Genomic DNA, 22,978 nt, shown 5'->3' with positions numbered 1-22,978 from the left:
ATTTATTTATTAATCCTTTATTGCCTTATACAAAAACACACATAACAAAAAATAAAAAATAAAAAAAACAGTAACAAAAGATATAAGGCAAAGGGCGGCCTTATCGCTTACAAGCGATTTCTTCCAGGCAACCCTAATGAGAAACACAACGTTAAAGAAAAACCATCAGAGGGTAGAGTACAAAAAAAATTAATAAACACCTGATTAAAAAGTGTTCCTATTTTCATGATTTTATTAAACACTTTTTGATAAAACATTTTTTTTAAAACCCTAAATTTCTATAGATGTAAAAAAGGAATTAATCAGTCAGCAAGTCGATTTAAACCATTTATGTCAAATATTTTTTATTCTCCACATTTAGCGTAACACTTACATAGTAATAGTAAGACTATGTGTTCTTATAGAAACGTAAATAAAAAATAATTAAAACTTCTTTAACGAATATTTCTCTGGCTGGAATTATGTAATTATATCAGTTAATATTAATTTATAAATATTTTATATATCCTGAACACTTATGACTAGACAAAACTCGTAAATAATAAATTGATTCATATTTTTATCAATAATATTAATACATAACTAAAGGAAATATAAGACATCAAATACTTTCTTTAGAATTTCCACATTCAAAAGGAAAACCGTATTACCTTTTGAGGAAATTCCTTTTCGAGCAAGCCTCGGAAAAGCATGTCGAATTTCTCCCGACTGTCAGCTTCCAGAGTTGCTCCAATCGACCAAATGCACGAGAAGAAAAATACACCCTACAAGTTATTACAGTTATTTTTTATGTACTTAAATACAATGTTTAGTAAAGACGCAAAAAATTTTGCCCTACGAAACACGAACAACGCAAAAACATGTAACGATTCATATCTTTATGAAAGTTTTAAAAACAATAATTAAAACTTTTTAAAAACAATAATTACAACTAAATACAAATTGTATGGAAATACAAATCTTTTGAGCACTTAAAGTATACGAATTCTTGACCAATAAAATAACTCTCTGATATAGTAAACATGATAATTGATTATACTAATTTTAATGTTTGTATTGTAAAAATTACTAAAGACTTTACTATATTATGTATTGTATTAAAAGCGTCTACTATCATTATTTTGTCTTTAATTTAATTATTCTAGAAGTTAAAAGTGCAAATCTGATTATATGGTTTTTGTAACCCCGGATTTAAATTAAAGCACATATGATAAATATTATATAAATAAAATTAATAATAATATATTTATAATTATAGATTTAATTACCTCTAGCTGCGCCCGAATATCGAGGTCCGAAATCTGCTCAATATATTTCTCGTCGTAGAAGTCGTCCATAAATGTATCAAATAAATTCATACACGCAGTAACCAAATTAGAACGGGATGTTATATACATTTGCTGTGAATCACAATATTATATTATTTGAGGCTCATTCTTTTTATTTTTTTTTATTAATTATAAGTAATCTAACAGGTTATTATAATATTATAATACAAAACACTAAGACAATACAGAAAGCCAAAACCAATTTTCATCCTTAGTTATTCGCATTTGATGTGAACTTTTCTACCATAGGAGGGGCAATTAAAGAAACCTTCGAACAAAATCGGGACAGTTTGGCGTTGTAGTTTAGAATTTAGCCTCATCCTACATCCAAATTTAAATTATACCTTTGGATAGCTAAAGGATTAAAAAATTCATACAATAAGTGAGACCGGTGACACATCGCGCGCGTTGGGGGGTGGTAGGGTGGGGGGGTCTATGCGCCGCCATTTTGAGATTAATTTACTGCGTATCGAGATTTGCAATTAGTATAACTTTTGATACGTAAAAGCTACGATGTTCGTTTAAGTTTTAATTATCAACTGTCGTCAAAATGTATCAATTTTAACCTGTTACAAAATATACACCAGACGTCTTGTCCATAAGTCAGCCAACCCCCCTTTTTTAAACATTATCTCTTCTATTTGCAATTGCATATAAAACAGTTTTTGAAGTTATACTTCTTTTGGTGCGATGGAGAAAAATGATGAGAGTGAATTTTCACGATGGGCGCGCACACCAACATCTAAATTCGACATCGTAAAGTTAGGTCTAGGTGGCATGGAAATCGATAACTATGTTCAAGTTGTACATTCTAGTATTTCTATACTTAGAACACGTGTTTCGTAACAGTACAATTAAACGGCGTGAATAAATAAATATTGCTTTGGTGTTTTTAAATCAATTTCATCTACCACTGAAATAGTATTTACTAATAATTTATTTATTTAAATAAAATCTTTTTGATTAATTTTAATATTTATCGTTAATCACTTCTGCATTTTAATAATTTTTTTCCATACGCCAGAGAAGTTTTTTTTATTTTTATTAAGGTCAAAAGTATGGTTGATTACACGGTTATCTTCTGCCGATTGTTGTAGGACAGGCAGTCTGTACAAGTAAGAAACAGAGGATGAAAAAATTATGAGTTCTATAAAGCAAGTGGAAACTACTGCCCCCTTTAGTACTTAGGTATGAGAAAGAAAGTTATAAGAAAGAACCAATTCGACATAGGGTTATTAAAGAAAAGAGCGTACAAATAAAAAAATAAAAATAAAAAAAAACAAATGAAGTTAATTCTCAAAAATTAACTTACCTTAACTTTCCCAGAATATTCAACAAGCCATAACAACGGCGACATAAATCTATTAAACAATGCTCGTATAATGTTCTTATTGAATCCATGTAATGTCGATGGGAGCGTGTTAAGCCAAGACTCCAAAAGACACTTCCAACCCAGTCCTTTGGGTTCCATATAAATCATACCGCAGCGGGAGACCTATTAATAAAATATACTTCATATACGATAATCGCTTTTTATGTACTCAGAGATATGTAGAGCGTCTTTTTAACGTATTGTCTGTGATAAGAACTGTTTTGTTTCATTATCAATATGGAAATATAAAAACTGAAAAAAAAAGCTCTTTAAAACACTTCACTGACGACTTCAAAAGATTTTTCAAACCTGATACTATCATTGATTAGAAATATATGTTGTATAACTTCCCCAGTGCACTTAAAAATCTAAAAGAAATGTGATCTTAATTATATTTACGGTTGCTGGTGAGGCTGCCTCCAAGTCCATAGGTTCAAAAATTAAATTGGTGGTTGGAGCCAGTTGTATGATCTCGCCACTCATGAGACATAATTTCTTATTATCATCTAATACCGTGTTTAAATTCTCAATCCATATAGCGTCTACTGGCCCATCAAAAACTAGCCATTTCCTGAAAGTAAATATATAGGAAGACAGTTATATATTAAATAATTTATTATTTTTAAATAATGGTTGATGACCGGAACATAGAATTAATGACTTCCTGATTTTAGTTTAGGTTAACATTTGATAGTAGCCACTCAGTTGTTATTATATAGGGATTAAAGCCAGCTTATTACCATGGTAACGATATTTTTCGTACTAAAAAAATAGTAAAAAGTGCCGTACTATATATGTTTATACAGTTTGTGGTTCTGCCTAATGCGGTTCAAAAAAAGCAAAGAAACAAAAAGACAAATTTTTTTAAAAATATTACGTTTGGTGCGATACAAACTTTTAAAAAATAACAACAAATACACATAAATAAATTACTGTTAAAAAAAAACTGATACATATTATAGTAAGTAGAGTTGCAAATTAAAATTATAAAATCCGTACAAATACATGCAAGATCGGAACATAATATTCGTCGGCTTCACGACAATTCATTTTTAAATTTAATTAGTCACATAACAAAGTTTTTATCTCTACGTGCACTTGATGCTTTAATAAGGATTTCTCACATTGTCAAGACATATAAAATAAATAGTAATAAACCTGTTATTATTAATGGAGACGGCAAAAGCTCGGTAACTAACGGCCAAGATGCCGTCAGACCATTCATGGGACACGGGATCAAATTGTCCATACAATTGGCCCATGGTTATAGACTTCGGATTTATCACAGTCCACTCCACTGCGTTCTCATCCATAAGACCCTAAAATATAACTTTTGACACGTTCGGGAAAAATGATGAGAGTAAATTTTTAGCGATGCACACCGTCACAAAAAACCGACACCCTGAAGTTAGCTATAGCAAAAATTTAAATTTTTCTATTGTTAGTGTCGTTTCTTCTTCCAAGGTTAGAATAAGGCGAAAGAAAAATTTTTTTAAAGGTTATATATCTTGTTATGCCCCATCAGTATTACTTCACATGAAAATGACATGAGAACCTTCCTCGGAATCGAGTAGATATGGAATTTTTGGATCGAAAAAGTCGCATAGTTCCGCCAAGCGTCCAGTATTTTTATTCTTAGTAGTAGAAAACATACTCGTGAAAGTATGAATACATAGAAGGAAAGACAGCTTCAACAAACATACATATTATATAACATTATTTGGTCTATTACCTATGATTATATTATTTGTTTTTGGAAATTAAAAAAAAATACCAAAAAAGTAGTAGCTGTAATCAAAGCATGATAAATGATACTAATATACGTTCTCTGCTACGGCATACATTTTACGTATTTATTACAATGTTCCTACCTTCTCCGATACAGCTGCCAGAGCATGTCCAAGCGCATGATAACATTTAGTTTTCCCTGAGAATGGAAAACCCACCAGCATAAGACCATGTCGGACCAGAATCATCTCATACAATTGTAATACCTATAATCCAAAAATTTTAGCTTCATTACCCAGTTATAATTTCGCAAATTTTCACAGAATATGAGGCAATAGTGTAATCAAAGATTTGACTTCCAAGACTTTTCATTGGCTTCATTTAAATAAGGACAATTAATTATTAATATAATATGTAACTTCGACATATTCAGTTTATCTTGAAAATTTAATCCACCAAAAAAAATATTTTACAGAAATTGATTAAATCTGGAACAATTGTAGAACAAAAATAACATAATAACCTTTTCAACAAAGAACTCGTTGGCCTGCAAATTAAGAGGCACGCAGACTTCTTTAAGACACGCAACGAGATGCGGAAGACCAGCCTGTGGTAATGGAAGACCAGGAAACAGATCTCCGATTATACCCTACAAAAATTATCAGCATCTTTTATCAATATAACAAAAAAAAATATTTAAAAGCTTTATTTTTGCTTAAATAAAAATCTAGGCAATCTAAGAAACAGTTTGAACAATTTTTAAAAGGCCGGCAACGCACTCGCGAGCCCTCTGGCATTGAGAGTGTCCATGGGCGGCGGTATCACTTAACATCAGGTGAACTTCTTGCCCGTTTCCCCCTGTTCTATAAAAAAAAACATTTTCCTATTCCAGCGGGTGATTCGTTTGAAAAGCCAGTGGCGAGACAATTCTATTACTAAATTACTAAGGACGAAATATAATGCAATATTATCAATATCCATAGCGCTGATGTGCGATGGAAGTGCGTAGTAGACTTATTTACTGAAATTGGCAATGCTAAATTCGTTCTGGTCTCTTACGCCAGATACAGAACCACAATACATCGAATAAAGCAATTCAAATAACTAATGAAAGTGAACTTGACTGTTCAGTTTCAAGTAAAATTTAAATCTTCATGGAACCATACAGGGGTCTAGGCTCTGAATATTTTGTCCCATTCGGTGTCGAGACCCTTGGTCCGTGGGGTCCTAGCGTGTTAGGGAATTATCAAAAAGGTTAGTCGACATCACAGGAGAACGAAGAGCTGGCAGCTACCACGCACAAAGAATTAGTCTAGCTATTCAAAGGGGGAACGCTGCCAGTATCTTCGGAACCTTGCCTAAAGGGACTCCTTTTAATAATATTTTTTAATAGTTAAATTTTAAGGTTAGTTATTAGATATATTTTTATGTATAATGTTATTTGTTTTGAATAAAAGTGTTCCTATGTAATTTATGTCATGTCAAAATTTAGATTTTACATAAAGCAATTACCATAAATAGCGGTACATCGTGCTCCAAGAACTTGGGCAAGTTGACATCTTTGATTGATCTCAACAGTATCACATCTTCATCTTCGTCAGGATAACGAAGTTTTAAAGCACCAGCTGCTCGCAATACAGACTTTACAGCTCGCATTCCTATCAATGAAATCATTTTCAGTTTATAAAGAACTAGCGACCCGCCCCGGCTTTCCACGGGTGCAATGCTGATACTAAATACACTACAGAAAAACTGTGTACAATACTTAGTACATTATTTTGATAAAACTCGTAGGGTTCAGCCTGCGTTTGCAATGTAAGCGGAAAAAATGTAATTATTTACGACATCACATTAGAAACCTCAAAAATAACAGTACTTCTCCACTACTTAATGGATGTCATTGTACATATAAAATTCTCTTGAATCACTCTATCTATTAAAAAAACCGCATCAAAATCCGTTGCGTAGTTTCAAAGATTTAAGCATACAAAGGGACATAGGGACAGAGAAAGCGAATTTGTTTTATACTATGTAGTGATTACAAACGAACTCCACTTGGATAACTAAGCCAATTTACAGTCTGACCTTTAGATAGTGTTTATTTATTTATTTATATTATTTATTATTTGAGTTGATGGAACACGGTTAGTCCCGCTTAAGCAATACCTGAAACTCTGACAAATGTTTACATTATAAAACGAAGGGTTCAACAGAAATCGACAGCTTTGTCGGATACTTCACATCAGATCGCTTAATTCACAAATTAGTAATAAGTCTATAATATAGATTATTGATATTATTGATTTTTATACATATATTCTTACCATAATCATAATGACTCTGTGAGGACAATTGTTCTGAACAAAGCCTGTATGTGGCTACAATCTTCACGGCTAAAGGCTTAGCATTCAAATATCCAAAAGCGTACAACTCAATTTCCGATATTAAAACGTAATCGGGTACCATCATCGCCACAGAACGGAATAATGCCTAGGAAAAATATGATAAAACATAGTATTGTCTTTTATTAACATAACTTTTACACATTTAAAGAAAACACTTTTTTACGGATTATAGTTATGTATTACGCTTTCACCAACCGAAAGTACTTGCGAAAGAAAAAAGATTCTTCCCAAGATTGGTACGCGAAGCCATTGAAATCAAAAACCACGCTGATTTCAATGGAGAGGACGGCCTAAAATGATCAAACACCTGGGATCCAATAATATCCAAATTAAAATCTCAACACAAACAATCCGCGACAATGGAGGACACCGTGAACAATTTCTGCAGAAACCCTACATCTTTTAGTCGATACCAACTCCGGGGAAATAAATACACATAATACAACATTTTCTACAGCTGTGATACTTTTTGACATCTAACACCTTTGTCTTCAGTCACCGTGACCATGCACGCTGTAAAGCACGCGAAACGTCGGTTTAAATTTAAAATTAAGTGTGTCTAAATAATTATAAGTTTAAATACAATAATACAAAACTATAATCCGTAAAAAAGTGTTTTCTTTAAATGATAAAACATATAAGAGAAAGCTTTAGTTGAGTTAATAAAATTAGATTCAAAATATTAAGTAATTATCATAGAAACCTTTAAATTATCAGGCAATTCTGATCTCCCGGCATAACCAGGATTCATAGTGATGAATACGGCGCAACTCTTATCCAAATGCAAAAGAGTTCCTTCGAACAACAGTTCCGTTGAGCCAGAGTTGATACCGCGCTGAATTGAAAGAATTTGTTGCGCAACCACCGATAGTACTTCTAAATCGATTCGATTGAATTCATCGAAACATGACCATGCACCGCAAGATGCCAGACCCTGAGAAAGAAATTGCTTAAACTTTGTTGCTAACGTTGTTACTAAAAAAGTTTTCAACGGAAAAAGAAATTTGACCCGTTTGAGGACAATAAAAAATAAAATGCTACGTATTTTTTATATTTAACCTACAAAAAGGTACATTAAATAAAAGGATACAAAAATAAAAATAAAATTAATATCACGATCAATATATCGAATTAATTTTAATTACTTTATTTTATTCTTTAGCTGGCATCACTACTACTAATTACAGGTTTCCACCTTTTTTATCTTGACTTGTGTGTTTTTACTGTTGGTAATGAGAATGGACGCAATTATCACTCGCCGTAAAACTACTTTTAATGTGGAGTACCGTACTTAATAAAATGGATACATTCACGAACACATAAAATGTATTTATAGACTCAGATGGTTAGACTCTTGACATTGAAAAATGTGCCCGGCTAAAAAGGTTTGTAATCTCTGACATGTCAAAAAACGATAGCTGTCAGAATTCTACACAATGAATACTCAGAACATAGAACTTAAAGTAATTGTAAAACAGTGTGCATTTTTAAAAGGGGTATAATTATTATACGTAATGAATAAATCAGAACAACTAAGCTTTCTTAGTTTCCCAAAAAATTGTTAAAGGTATATATTATGTCAAGCTAACTAGATTAGTAAGCCGTTTAATTAACACCCTAGCCTCTTTACTAAAAAACGACATTTAACTAGCTGCCTGAAACACATTTAGCCATAAGGTTTGTAGCAACATTTAATAAACTGGTTGGCTATTGCTTGATTCAGTCATAGCTAAATGCACATTATTATAGTCCTGTTTTGATTAATTAAGATTTGGAAAACACCTACAAAGTTGTGGTTTGCCGACGCCATATTGACAGAAAGTTGAACTAAATTTAAATTAACAATCAACAGGCATGTTATTTTCTTAGTTCTTTGATCAAATGGATAAATATATTTCAGGCCGCTAGTTTAACGGCGCTGTTTAGTTATGAGGCTAGGCAGTTAATTGAACGGCTCATTAAGATACTTGGCTGCAACATATTTATCAGCTTAAATACTTTCGGCGGATAAGGATAGTAAAATCTTTCTCTGTAGCCTCCAGAAATTTACAAACTAAGAACAATGATTCGTTTGAATAAACATTTATGCGATTTTTACCTTGAAGAATTTCCCAAGCGCAATATAGTCCAATCCATCTGAACAATTGAATACAACACACTGTTTGGCTACAGCTTTTGCCAAATCCTTTGTTGTTTCTGTTTTACCAGTACCAGCCGGGCCTTCAGGTGCTCCTCCTTAAATTCATTTATATAATTTATATTATGGTTTACATCAAAGATCCATGACAGCTGTTACAGCAGTGTTCAAATGACTTTACTATTAAAATAATACAACAAATGTTGTGTATGGAAGCAAAAATCCAATTATAAAAGGGAACATATAAATTAAGTATCGAAGGGTCTAATAGGAAATAGATTTTTGCATATAAATGTTAACAATGGTTGTATTCAAACCATTAATAGTTTTAAACCATATGCTAGATTCCCAGTTGGGAAAAAGAAATGGTGGCAAACAGAAATAGTGGCAAATTGAAATGGTGGAAAACAGAAATGGTGGCAAACAGAAATGGTGGCAGACGGTATTTGAAGGAAGTTGAAGATTTTTTATGTACACTATTAACATTAAACAACTCGTCTCTTAAAAGACAAATCAAAATATTCTATTATAATTGGCCACTCACCAAGATTAAGATGCAGCGCCCCAAACAAAGTTCTGAAGCACCTGTCTGTAAGTGGTGTTACGACTAAACGTCCCGTGTTACCCAAATATTCATAACCATACATTAACTGGGAGTTTATCATCCTTGTGGCTATTTGCCAGCTCAGGTCTTCCTCTTGTTCCTAATAAAATAGCAATGTAGAAGATTGAGTATCTTTGTACAGTCAGTTCGAGGCGATTCGCTACGATACGATGTACACTAACGACTATCGTAAGATTTATTAAATTCTAATACCGACTGCTCATGATACTGATTTTGATCTTTATGAAATAGGAGTCAAACGGTCAGGAGCCTCTACTGATATTAATTGATACCTCCTCATGGACACTCACAATTCCCGTCGCAAGTGTGTTACCGTCCTTTCAAGATTGATACGCTCCTTTTTTGAAAGACCCTAACGCCCGAACCCAATAATTAATCCACAATCTCAGATTGAAAACAATCTTAAATCTGACCGTCACAGTCGATCGATCTCTTATCTGATATCAATCCGTCGTTGGTTATTGGCACACTTTTATCAATATTTGGAGTAAGATATCAGATACACCTATCTCAGATGGTCAAAAATGGATTGATATAGGTTATTGGGTTTGGGCGTATCCTTCGTACAATAGATGAGTTTACTCAGTTCCAAATTGTTTCCAGTTTTTTCATATTTTTTTGTTGTTGATATTGGTACTAAAATCAACCTTATGTTGCACTTACTAACTAAACAGGGGGCAAACGGGCGGGAGGCTCACCTGTATTATGTTATTGGAATAATAATAATTATTATTTTCAATTATCTTTATATTCTTCAAATATATCACGATTTCTTAAAATTACATTAATGAATCACCAAGCCAAGTTTACATCTCTCAATTTATCAAAATAAAGGGAAGTCGTTTGTTGTAAAACTCCTCACCTCCCAGTAATAACGAATTTGTGAGAGCCAGTTGAAGTCGTTATCTTGTTGAACGTTGAAATCAATTAACTCCATCAATACGTCTCGAGCATGGACGTCTAACACTACCAGAGCGCCTTAAACCAAAATTTCAAATTATAATTTTTATATATAGCCATATCTTTGTTTACAAATTTATAATTACCCTTTATTTTTGCTTTATTAAAACTTCATTTACTAAATGAAAACTACCAGCAAAATTTATATTGTTTTTTAATCGGTTTTGGCAAAATTTTGTTCATTTTCCAATTTTATTGAACCGTAGCTGAATTGCGCTGGTATTCTGTAACTATCAATAGGGACAGTTATAGCCTTAATGACCTTTGTTTGCGATCTAAACATAAGTTGCTCTTGCCCGCTCTACGCCCTTGACTTGCTAACTGTTAGTAAATGTAAATTTACAATTAATTTAATTTTTTTGACATTCATAAGTGTACTTATTTACTTAGATGAATAAAGATATATTGTTTGTTTGTTTGAAGTCTCTAAATATCAGTAGCCATAGTATACGAGCCTGATAGCGTGGTCGAAAAATAAAACACTGCAAACAGAATCTCAATCGCTGTATAGTGTTATTCAAAGTTAATACTGGGCTTTAATTGTACCTACCTAGAATAATGTGTATTTGTTGTAAAAATATTTAATATAAAATGCATAGAAAAAATGTTATTTTTAATAAGTAGACACGAGTGACAAAATACATCAACATCAAAAATCAATGTTCAACTTACCCAGCGTAATCCGATTCTGAAGACTCAGTTCACCTCGCACCAAATCCACAATTTTGGATATCTGGTAATTACACTTATCCCAATATGCCCTCATGGCTTTGACGTTAATGTGTATTGCTTCTGTTACCTCTGACGTCCAGAAAGTCATTGCTATACATTGTACCTACATTTGGAAAAATATGTATGGCATAGTTTGTCAAAAGCTTCAGTAAAGTTATAATGCGTTAATTTGTAAATTCATCTATTTGTTTGTGAAAAAGTCAGGATAATTATAAGTTTTGAAATTAAATGCAAGATTTTTTTGAATAAACGCATTTAATTAAAAGTGTATACATATTTGAAATCACTCACAACTTAAAATTCCCCCGGTCTAATAAAACTTTACTTACGTAATAAAAAAGATATAATAATGAAACGGCAACAAATGTATCATATACGACTGACTATTAAATAGGAATATGATATTTAAACAATTATAAAATCTTGCATTGTTTAAATTACATTAAACCAGTAGTAATTTAAAATACTTACCGCTTGTCCGGGCCAAATGAGTACCCAATTCTCTCGGGGCCTCTTCAAATAGTCATCATACGATAATGCTACACAATGGTGTACTGAGGACTTCATTGCTGTTTCTAGTTCTAGCAACCATTTTTCTACCTATTAATTAAAAATATTTTAGAAATTATCTCTTAGTTTTAGTAGAGGTAGTACGTCTTTCGTAGCTAATAAATAATTTTAACACAAACAGTATAAAATAGAATTTAAGCTTATACATAATAGGGATAGAAATATGTAGATATAATAATTAAAAACCCGATTGCAAAATCTCTACTCAATCGTCATATATGTATAGTGATGCCACCACCTTTGGACACTCTCAAGGCCAGAAGGCTCGCAAGTGCGTTGCCAGCCTTTTAAGAACTGGTACACTCTTTTCATGAAGTACCCTAAAAACTACTCCGTTCGGATTCTACAGAAATTCAGAAAAAAAACTATATTCAAAGTTATACAATAAAAAAAAATACGAAATAGACTCACTTGGCCTCTAGCAGCAGCTGTATTGATAGTCATAGTAAGTTCTACAATTTCTCCCTCAGAAGACCGCATATGAGTTACAACCATTTCTTCTGTGAAAGTCAACTTTGCTATGCCCTCGAAACACTTCTTGAGGTGAGGTTGGACACTGCAATTGTAATCAGTGACAAAAAAGGCAGACAGATCTCATAAAGTGAGAAAGAAGTAATGGCAAGTACAGACCGTATACAGACAGACATTTATTACTAACGAAAGACAAAATATTAGTAATAATCAAAAAAGATATTGAAATAAAAATATGGAAAAAAAAGGAATAAGCTACATTATAAGTGTGTAATGTGGTTGTAATTGGCCCTGGTTCACCATAATATAGTGACGTAGACGTGTTCCACAGCGCTAGTCATACCAAAACGTCATAGTGATCTAAACAATAGTTTTGATCGAATAGATGAATACGGGCCTTAGACTCAAGACAAACATTAAAAGACCTGACATCATACATATCATATGTAAAAGCTAGAAAAGGTATGCCAATTCTATGATCACATACCGCATCGGATCCTTGGTCTCCGACAGGATCTCCAACAGTTCATCGTTAGACAGAAAGAAGAATCTTGGGAAGTACAATCTCTTCTTCTCCAAATACGCGTTGAGGCCTCGCTGTACCATTTCCAGTAGATTATTGGACTTCTTCAAGCGGTCGAGCATTTTCTCTATCTTTATCACGTCTAGGACGCGAGGTTCCGTGAATCCGGCTTTCATTATTTCACGCCACATCTAAAATCGAGTTAATAAACTTAATTAAACTAGCAAGAAAGAAAAGCTTTATTTGACGTGGGCAGCTTTCTTCCATTTCATATACGTGGGTAACACTGGAAAGTTTAGAACTGGCAAGTTAGATTCATTAATAATGAAAACTTTTTTGAATTTCAATTTTAGAATTCTTTGGTGACCTAATGTAGCAGATAACCCGTATTGCATTCATTTGTCATTTGTTTTTGTGAATTGGCGACAAATCTAAAACTCTTGTGACACGTGAAAATGAATCTAACGCGTTCGGTCGTAATTTGCGATATTACAAAGAATGCGCCCACTGCTTTTCTTAGTGGTGATGTGTAGAGCGGAACCGCGATTACTTTGAAAAATAATAAAAGTATTGGCAACTTTCAACATACATTTTTCATTTTCTAAACATTTTCAGTTTCTGTGTAAACGAGAGTTTACAATACAGTTAACAGTGGGTCTGTTCCACAATGTATGGATAAAGTACCAAATAGTTATGCAACACATAAATAATTCGAAAGATAAAAGTTCCGAATAAGAAACTTCGCATTTCATGACGAATAGCGCTATCTGACAGTCGTGAAACGCAACAGGCACTAGTTTATCTAACCAATAAGTAATAAAAAGCTTATTTTAAACTTATCCGGATATTGTGAAAGTATACTTAAAGTATTAGGTTTAAATAAGTCAAGTTTTTTTTATATACTGCGAATATATAGAACTTCTCGAACTTAGCAACTAGGCCCATAAAAGGGAGATCCTCCCTTTCGTTGGTTAGATCACCACCATCCTGCCTCTTACAATACAATCCAATATACGATCACGATTTATACTTCCGTGAAACCTTGGAGAGGTTCACACATTCAAGAAAAACCTTGATTCAGATTCAACAAATACAAAATAAAAATATGAAACATATTTTGGAATATTGTTTACCAAGTTCCTTTAATATAACAAAGCAAAATTTGAGGGTATAAGAAAAATCAGCATAGATACACTTACTTTATCTACAGCACTGAATCTGCGACCCTCCTCTGGAATCTGCTGCTGAATATCTGGCGAAGAGAATATGGGCTCTAAGTACATCCACGTCGCTTGCACTTTGAGCCATTCATCAAGAATTTCCTGTAGAAGGACCAGCTTCCCTTCCCAATCGCTATTAAAATATATTTTTGTTAGACCAGTATTAAAAAATTTGAATATAGTTATAAATAGCAAATACGTATCTTTCTTTTGAAAGTTAACAAAACAAACATTAATTTTAAATTGAACCTACTAAATAATCTCTTCAAATGGTTTAATATAAGGCGAGTTCTTCATCGTCTGTGTTTTGACGATGTGATCATCTAACAGCAACTGTATCTCATCCACACTTGATAAAATATATGTTCCTGTATCTCTGAAATCATTAGTTTGGTAAATTTGTTTTAATTATCAAATTACTGTTTAGAAAATAAATAAGCTTCAAGATCCATTATTTCAAATGTACTAACTTGTATGGCAGAATGTCGAACTTAAGATCGGCCCATTCTTTCATCATCTTATCGAGAGCCTTTTCTAAGTTATTTTCTTTAGTCGCAGCTTCCGATATACTTTCAAACTTCTCAATGTAATCTACTAAGTTGAAATCAATAACTTTTTCTAGTGACAACTCTTCATCGACTACTATTGGGAAGCCCACAATTTCAGATACTTTCTCCCAGTGTCGTGGTTTCATGCCTGGATTACCCAACGTCTGAATGATTGGCATATGTGTCTTGAATTCTTCCATTTTGTGCCTGTAGAGGTCAAAATACAAATTTAGATCTGAAAATTAATTTGTCTACCACGGATTTATTTTCGTATAAAAGTTGAACTAGTTAGGAGTATGCTAAAATAAATAATTCATTCATTCACAAAATCATAAATATTTTTAAGTCAATGGGAATAGATATTGAAGAAAACACCTTTTGTATGACAATCGAGGTCTGTAATAATTTACCAAAAACCTGAAAATATCTTTGTACCAGAAGTACTTCTTCTTTTTAAAATTGACTTAATGTGCAAATTTTTGTAAATTTTTTAAATTATATTGAGGCTTATTTGCATGGCACATTATAATTTATATTGATAAGATAACGTAAAAATATACTTTAACTATGTGATATTTATTTTTTTATCACTACAATAATTGACTATAATGATATGACTTATAATGTTGTAACTTCTATGTTAAATTTCTTGTAAGACAAATTTATGACGTGGCGAACTTAAGATTGTACCACCATAACATTTTTGTACCATATTCTTGCAAAAAAAAAATTAATATATTGTGGTGTTGTTGTATCAAAGATCGTTAAATCAATGTAGTAATATCAATGTGCAATTGTAAGACTAAGAGGGTTTTCGCTTATTATTACCTCCACATAACAATTAGAACTACTAATTAAAAAATATACTAAATCTTATTTCAATATCATTAGATACGGACCGTACAGATTGGGCTAATTCAAATGTAGCAGGAACTTCTTGGAACGATTTCTCCAGCTTATAAACTATCTTGTAGAAGTAACTAACATCTCCTTCAATATCTTCTGGATCAAAACTACCCACCTGAAAGAAAGTAAATATAGGATACGAGTATCGTTAGATTGCTATACCGACTCGAACGCCTTACCAAAATACTAATTAGATTAAAGCTTATTTAAAGGTAAAAAAAATTACAGTAAGAGATAGAAGAAATCAGCATTATTATTACCTTAATAAATATATAATAATATACCTTAATAAATATATATATATATATATAATAACTTCACGGTAAGTCAGAGACAAGAGAGAGTCATGTTCATACATTTTTGTAATGACAACACTGTTACGACATTATAGTTCAACAAATAATAGAGTACTTTATATAAAAAATGTGACTTGATGAACGTAGCAAATAAAAATTTATTAGTTCACATAACTGTCCTACTATTTCTCTCGATTTGTCTCCAGATGATATTTAATTCCCAAAAGTAAAATTTCTAAAACTCACTCTAGATTTCATCCAATTATGATGCTTTTCAAGAAAATCATAGCCGGCGTCAAATAATTTCTTAAATGGCACTAGCTTGTCATAGATAGCCTTCCTCTTGGGATACTGAGAGACCTCCCAACCAAATGATGTTTCCTCTTCATTAAATTGGTCTATTTTCACTAGCGCCATTGACAATCTGCAAGGCAATGCAATATAGTATACCTATTTATAGATAGAAATTTTGTTATTAAAAAATAAATACAAAGTCAAAATAACTTTATTTATATAAGTAAACAAGAACACTTATGAACGTTAGAAAAGTTAAATTAATTCTAAATTGATTCCAATATATTTCAATACCGGTTCGCGTAGAGCGGGTAATAAGAAAAGTACAGTAATAGATTTTTTTATAAGTAATATTACGTTCCTCTTCCGAAAGATATTATGTTTTATTGGAAACGTACGTATAGTGCATGTTTTTTTTATTATTCTGGGAATTTATGATTTGTTTCGCAAGACACAAATATTTTTCTTACTTTTCGTCCAAACGGCGAGCCCGCGTGACATATTTAGACAGTTCATTTATGTCTCCCCAATATTGAAGTTCATTTGATTGCAACTCGTACACATCCAAGTCGTCAATGAATTTGGCAATACGAACCTACAAAAGAACTATGTCTAAATAGTCTCTAAATTTCATCGCAACTTTACTGTGATTCAATAAATGTGTGGATTCATAAATAATATTAACGTGATAGCATTAATGGAGATGAAGTCAAACCTGGTTGGTGGTTTGCCTTCATCTCCTCATTTCTCATCATCTTCTCTCTTCATCTCTGGATACCAATCCAATAAAGGGATATTAATAGAGACTAAATAGAGCTAGATGAGTAAAACAAGTTATTCAGATAATTTCGTGAGTTTAAAATTTAGATCATCTCATATTTAGATAAAAAAAATACCTTCAACAATTCTTGATACTCAATTTTCTTCTGATCGCATATAACCTTGCTTTCCTCTATGACACTTGGCATACGAGCGTACCTAGAAGATTTCTTAATAAATCCAAATTCTAATAAAACATATAGCACTAATTTCGTTAATATTGACGTTTCCACAACCACTGACACTACTGAATCAAACAATGATTTAGGTAAATAAATATATTTTAAAAATCTTTTATTTTACTATTTTACCCACCAATGAAAACTCTGATTGTTCGCCTTCATCTCCAACGGTGTGAACACCGTATAATCGCCAAGGAACATTATGTAACGCAAAACATTTCGTAATTTATCTTCCATATCGTCTAACATAACATCCTCAACTTTCTTTCCATAGGCTATTAAGTCCATTAAAGCAGCTGTATCCGGGGGAGGTGTTAATAAAGTATTCGCAATTGTCGAGTATTCCTCAAATATACTAAAAAATGTTTTCTTATGTTATTATTAATAGGATAGGTACTTATTCTATTTGTGGTAGAACGAGTATTTCAGAAATTCTACACAAAATCTACTATTTTTTTAAGAAACACTTATTAACTCGACACCAAAATATAAACAGACATAGAAATATATACAAGATAAGAAAGGATTCTAACTGGCATTGGAGAAATTAAAAACAAAATCAACCACCACACCAAATGAAAAAATACTTGTTTGGATTAGATATTTCATAAAACGAAAAAAATTGCTAGGAAAATTTTTTTTAGGAAATATGTTAATAAGTATGTACATTCATATTTATACTAAATATATGAATAATTCTTCTGCTAACCGTGTGTAAAACGTACACTATAAGGATTAATAATTTTCAGAATTTATCTTAGGAAACTCATAAATCTGATGTAAAATTTACTTACGATCTAATCATATTCTGGTAATCTTCCGTCATACGTCTAAGTAAAGTATTTGCAAGTCTCGTCGCCGCACCTCTCAAAGAAGTAATAAGATCCGCCCTTTGCATCCGAAACATACCAATCACTATTGTCCCTTCGAGTTTCGAAGGTATCTCTTTCGCAAGAGTCACATATTTTACTGCTTCAGCACAATACTCTTCGAATGTCTTCTCTGGTATCGCTTTGATAAAGTTTTCTACTTTTGATGATGACTAGACATAAAAAAAAACCGTAATCCATTTTTTTGTTTGGGAACCCAAGAATAATTTAGCTTAGTTATGAACTTTAATAACAAATACGTATAGACTAAATTTCCTATGATAAAAGTGAAATAGAAAGCAAAAATTTATACGAAATTTTCCAAATTTTAAGTAACACTAGTTTAATTATTAGATATTCGAAATCTAATACTAGATAATGTATAGTTTAAAAGAATTACCTCCCCATTAAGCAAACATACGTAATCATCAAAATCCTGAACCCTCAATTCGGGTCCAATCCTTTGTTCATTTATTAGATCTGTTATAAGTTTCTTATAACCCTCTACCAGATCGTTATCAATAATGGGCTGAAAAGGTTCATGATCATCACCTAGGTATGAGGGAACAGTATTCTTAATGGCTTCATCTTAAGTGTTAAGATTAAGATTAAGAAGGTGTCAATACGTGATTTTGGAAAGGGTGTCACTATCGTTATTAAGTTATTGTGTAGTTACGTCGGTTTTAGACAATTTATCAAAAATTACATATCAGATATTAAAATTTAATTTATAGAGTATAAATTAAGATTTAAGGTCAACAATGTAAACATCAAGATTTGTTGTTCCGCATTAAAAGAAGCTTAGATTTGATAGCACATTGATAATGCAATTTTATATAGTAAAAAATACTTTTAAGCAAGTTGAATTAATTTACTCACACGTAATGTTACTCTACTCGTTATAACGTAGTCCTGGTACAGAAGAGTCTCAAGTCTTGGGCATTGTCTGCACGCGTCTATTATGAAGTCATATAAAAGACACAGCTGATCTCTGAACTGCTTGAAAGACGGCTCGAACTGTATAGCTTCATTCGCGAATGTCAGATTTATTACGAATCCTTGGTTCATACCCTGATAAATTACATCCCAGTTCAAACCATGTATCAAAAATGTCATCCATATTAATTTACATACCGGTTAATAGAGCAAGTATGATACAGCTAACAAAATCCTACGCTTTGTACCCTGCACTTTTTGATACACACAATGATAATATGATTTTATCTTACCCTCACGATATAATTCTAAAACACAAATGATTTAGATACTCTTTTCAACCATTAACAAAGCATTATTAAAAATTAATCTATCTCGATTTTTGTTGATCGGAAAACAGGAAAAGTCTTTTAGGATAAAGCATTGTTGAAATATAAATAAAATCATAAACATTTTTCTCTAAGAAAATTAGTTTTAGCTAAATAAGTTTTAATTACCCCAACATCAATGATATATTCGGTGAAATCCTTCATAGATTTCAGGCAGAGTGTCTGCAAATTGTACGCCATAATACACGCCAGGCAATTGTAGAAATGTTTCATTTTAGACACATGCTTTGGTTCCGGTATTTGCCGCTTTTTACTGCCCTACAAAATAATATTCAATAATTTTGAAGTTTATATTCCAAGTTCTATGAATGGCACTGACCAAAAAGTGACTCAAAAGCAAAATTCGCTAGAAGTCTTTAATATTCAAAAATGTTAGAGAACGAACTCTGGAAAATGGAAATTAAAGAATTGCAAATAATTTATCTAAGGGACATTAAAGATCTTAATAATTCGCTAGATGAAGTGTTACCAGCTGCATGACTCTTAGACAACGTTTGTACTAAAAGGCTTTTCTATTATAACACACCTGAAGAAAAACAGCTTGTACGGTGGGTATCCACTGCATAGAAAGCACGTTTCCTGCGGCCTCAATATGTCGCTTGCTTACAAAACAAAAATCCTGTAGTTCATATGCTTCGTTCGTCATCCTTATATCCTTCATGCTTATTAGACGTAGATCGCTATGGAGCAATTCTTTCATAACACTTTATTTTACAATATTTAATGCTATTTTATTTTTCTTTGTTATTTCGCTGTCAACACTCGCTATTTTATATTAAGGAATATAATTTGGAACATTGTTATTAGTAACAACTTTCATACAATATAAAACTGCTTTTCTTGACTTAACGAGATTAAATTCAACAAAAATGGTAAAATGGGTCACAAATACAATTTATTCCTCAAAATTGAATTTGGATGGTTCTGTGTTTAGGACACAAAATCTCCAGAAAAACTTATAAAATATTATGTTTGACATACTCGTATATAGAAAGCCAGTATTGTAAATATTTCAAAAGTTTCTAATATATAATCTGACTTGTTATCGCTTTTACTATTTAAGACCCCTTCATCACCCAATACAAGGCAAATCCAATTATTCGGGATTCCTCGTTGTAAGACCAACTATTTACGAAACTCGGTTATGTATCGCATACCTACAGATTACAACATAAATTACCAGCAAATCGATATATTTAATGTGACTAAAAAATTCTTAAAAAATATTTTAAAAAATTCAGGTAACTTTTACCAATAATGGCTTTGTTTGTTGTTTCATGTTGAATATATGTTTTGATTTACCATCTCGATTCTGTGCTTTGTAAAACTGTTATGTTATGTTTCTGTTTATATGTGTATTCCGTTTTGGCTTTTGTGTGTAATGTAATTGTTTGGTTATTGTTTAATGTATTAGCTGTAGGAATACTTAAATAAATAAAATAAAATAAAATAAAATAAATAAAATATATCAAATAAACTCACTTGAATTGTTTCCACCATATCTGCAGCACCTGTGCAATGCAAGGGTTGACACTATGAAGGTTCTTCGTCACATACTTCTTGGCTACGGCATAACGGTTTCGCCAAGCATCATCTTTCTTTGCCAGTTCCTGCTTTAATGGTGTGTCTTCTTCTTCCAGAGATTCCTCCTAATAGTTTTTTTTTTATATATCTCTAATATAAATTATCTTTTGCAATGGTGTTGTATAACAAATTTGTGTTCGCAAGTAAATATTCGGATATTTAAAATTCTTAGTTATTGTATACATTTAGTACATATATAATATATGTAATAAATATATTGATTATATATGTTCATATAAAATATATGGATTGAAAAGTATATTATAATCGAATGAAATCAAAAATAATTCGAACCGTATTAGGATCTTTCAAGACAAAGTCGACGATTGCTTTCTTCATACTCATCATGAAATCTTCTCTCATCTCATCAGTACTCGTAAAAAGCGTCTCTTTCCATTTTTTCAGTTTTGCCGGAATTAGATTGTGTACCCTAAAATATCATGGTTAAATGCTATAATTCGAATTCCAAAATGTATTCGAAGATCCCAATTTTATCTTAAGTTCTACCAAAAATATTACTGGAAAGTTTCTTGGCAGATCTTTAAATCTGATGCAAGTTGTGTAATATGAGCAATTAATCAATAAGAATTAGACCTAATAAAAAACAAATTTCGCAATATCAGATAAATAGTTAAAGTAAAAATTGACTACCCTCACTATGGGAAACGAGTGAGTACCCTCATTTATTTAATGATTACACATAAAAGTTAGTATTAAACGGAGTTAATTTTTTATATCGCGCTTACTCTTACCGTAAAATAATTCTGTTATCAAGGGGCGCAACATGAATTGTATCAATTCCATAACGTAGATAATAATAATATCGAAGCATATTCTTCTCCTCAGCTGAGGGTATTGTATCTCCGTCCTCCCCTGGCGCGGGTTGACAAATCAAATTCATCAACTTTGCCCTGAACTCCTCTCGGGCCTTTCTCATGGCAGTAAAACTTTGCATTACTGAAATATTTTGCGTAGATTGAACATAAATATCTACACGTTCTTACACTCAATTATAATATATTACTGTATCAGTACGCTCATGATAGACCGTCCAAATACAGGGCTATTATGTAAAAAAACTAGCTGATGTAGTTCTTAGGGTAGGGAATTAAACACTCCAATTATGACTTAATTCACTATAATTTCACTTTACTGACTTTACATAAACTGTATAACTTTAAAGTTAAACAAAGGCAATGCCCGTGCGCATGTGTTACAACTTATTTAATATATATTTTATTCCCTATTGTGACTCGACTATCCCACTTCGGGCAGACGTTCGATGTAAATTCGTAAATAACCGAACGAGTCAAATGAGCAACTGTGGCCCAGAATATGCTTATGTATTTCATAAAAAATTTAGTAGAATTTAATTACAGAATTTTAAAGCTTAAATTTTTATAATCATAAGACCATCTCAATCAATTAAAGTTTCTAAAGGGACTATTTGGCACTCGTAATAAAAAAAACTATAATAATAATAAAATCAAAATGAACTATTTCTTCAGTGTTTTTGTCGTCGGTTAAAAATTTAAATCTGACAAGCCTCGGCTATGTGTAAATTTTGAGAGCAGAAAAATAAGTTCATACCACTAGATTTCTTCCTAACAGCCGTTTTTGATGCCTGAATTTTGGCAGCCTTTGTTTTTGGGTGAGGCAATTTCAAGACCTCTTCAGGGAGTGAAAACAGTGGTTGTGTTCGTATTTTAAAATCGTCTGGCATTTTTATCCTTGGAATCTTTGGAAGTTTAACATCCGACGTTGACGGTGCAGATTGGCTTTTTTTACGCGTTGGTTTATTTTTCTGCATTTTTTTCTGTTTACCTACGATCTGAAAATTAAATGGATCTCCATGTTGAAATAAATATAAGATGTACTTATATAATACATTATAATACATTTACAAATCCAGTAGTATTTAATTTGGATACAAATGTATCAAATTTAACAGTCGATGTTATATGACGACTGTTAAATTACAATATCCTTGCAATTTAAAACTAATCATCGAATGGATCTGAAAAATTTAAGCAACTCTGTCTATATAGTAACTACCTATGCCAAATGCCAATCAATTAGATCAC

General features: G+C 32.0%; 1 protein-coding gene across 1 annotated transcript in view; it reads right to left on the bottom strand.

The window, feature by feature from the left end:
* Nucleotides 1-22,719, bottom strand: part of LOC111001996 (dynein axonemal heavy chain 7) — a 52,574-nt gene extending 29,855 nt beyond the window's left edge. The window contains exons 1-34 of the mRNA XM_045630565.1: nucleotides 22,485-22,719; nucleotides 21,647-21,851; nucleotides 21,189-21,324; nucleotides 20,793-20,959; nucleotides 19,837-19,990; nucleotides 19,419-19,568; nucleotides 18,865-19,056; nucleotides 18,386-18,514; nucleotides 17,911-18,158; nucleotides 17,250-17,471; nucleotides 17,012-17,093; nucleotides 16,586-16,710; nucleotides 16,068-16,245; nucleotides 15,519-15,640; nucleotides 14,542-14,826; nucleotides 14,325-14,447; nucleotides 14,051-14,204; nucleotides 12,816-13,042; nucleotides 12,269-12,413; nucleotides 11,759-11,887; nucleotides 11,228-11,390; nucleotides 10,458-10,573; nucleotides 9,515-9,674; nucleotides 8,932-9,068; nucleotides 7,537-7,767; nucleotides 6,753-6,918; nucleotides 5,941-6,086; nucleotides 4,952-5,077; nucleotides 4,572-4,694; nucleotides 3,859-4,019; nucleotides 3,100-3,271; nucleotides 2,641-2,823; nucleotides 1,269-1,400; nucleotides 651-764 (exon numbers count right to left, since the gene is read on the bottom strand). Of these exons, the coding sequence (XP_045486521.1) occupies nucleotides 651-764; nucleotides 1,269-1,400; nucleotides 2,641-2,823; nucleotides 3,100-3,271; nucleotides 3,859-4,019; nucleotides 4,572-4,694; nucleotides 4,952-5,077; nucleotides 5,941-6,086; nucleotides 6,753-6,918; nucleotides 7,537-7,767; nucleotides 8,932-9,068; nucleotides 9,515-9,674; nucleotides 10,458-10,573; nucleotides 11,228-11,390; nucleotides 11,759-11,887; nucleotides 12,269-12,413; nucleotides 12,816-13,042; nucleotides 14,051-14,204; nucleotides 14,325-14,447; nucleotides 14,542-14,826; nucleotides 15,519-15,640; nucleotides 16,068-16,245; nucleotides 16,586-16,710; nucleotides 17,012-17,093; nucleotides 17,250-17,471; nucleotides 17,911-18,158; nucleotides 18,386-18,514; nucleotides 18,865-19,056; nucleotides 19,419-19,568; nucleotides 19,837-19,990; nucleotides 20,793-20,959; nucleotides 21,189-21,324; nucleotides 21,647-21,851; nucleotides 22,485-22,704 (5,523 nt within the window). The 5' untranslated portion in view covers nucleotides 22,705-22,719. The remainder of the gene's footprint in view (nucleotides 1-650; nucleotides 765-1,268; nucleotides 1,401-2,640; nucleotides 2,824-3,099; nucleotides 3,272-3,858; nucleotides 4,020-4,571; nucleotides 4,695-4,951; nucleotides 5,078-5,940; nucleotides 6,087-6,752; nucleotides 6,919-7,536; nucleotides 7,768-8,931; nucleotides 9,069-9,514; nucleotides 9,675-10,457; nucleotides 10,574-11,227; nucleotides 11,391-11,758; nucleotides 11,888-12,268; nucleotides 12,414-12,815; nucleotides 13,043-14,050; nucleotides 14,205-14,324; nucleotides 14,448-14,541; nucleotides 14,827-15,518; nucleotides 15,641-16,067; nucleotides 16,246-16,585; nucleotides 16,711-17,011; nucleotides 17,094-17,249; nucleotides 17,472-17,910; nucleotides 18,159-18,385; nucleotides 18,515-18,864; nucleotides 19,057-19,418; nucleotides 19,569-19,836; nucleotides 19,991-20,792; nucleotides 20,960-21,188; nucleotides 21,325-21,646; nucleotides 21,852-22,484) is intronic.
* Nucleotides 22,720-22,978: the final 259 nt, after the last annotated feature.

This window comes from Pieris rapae, chromosome 12 (genome assembly GCF_905147795.1).
Source record: "Pieris rapae chromosome 12, ilPieRapa1.1, whole genome shotgun sequence".
NCBI classification, from domain to species: Eukaryota; Metazoa; Arthropoda; class Insecta; order Lepidoptera; family Pieridae; genus Pieris; species Pieris rapae.
This window is presented reverse-complemented; position numbering and strand designations above follow the sequence as displayed.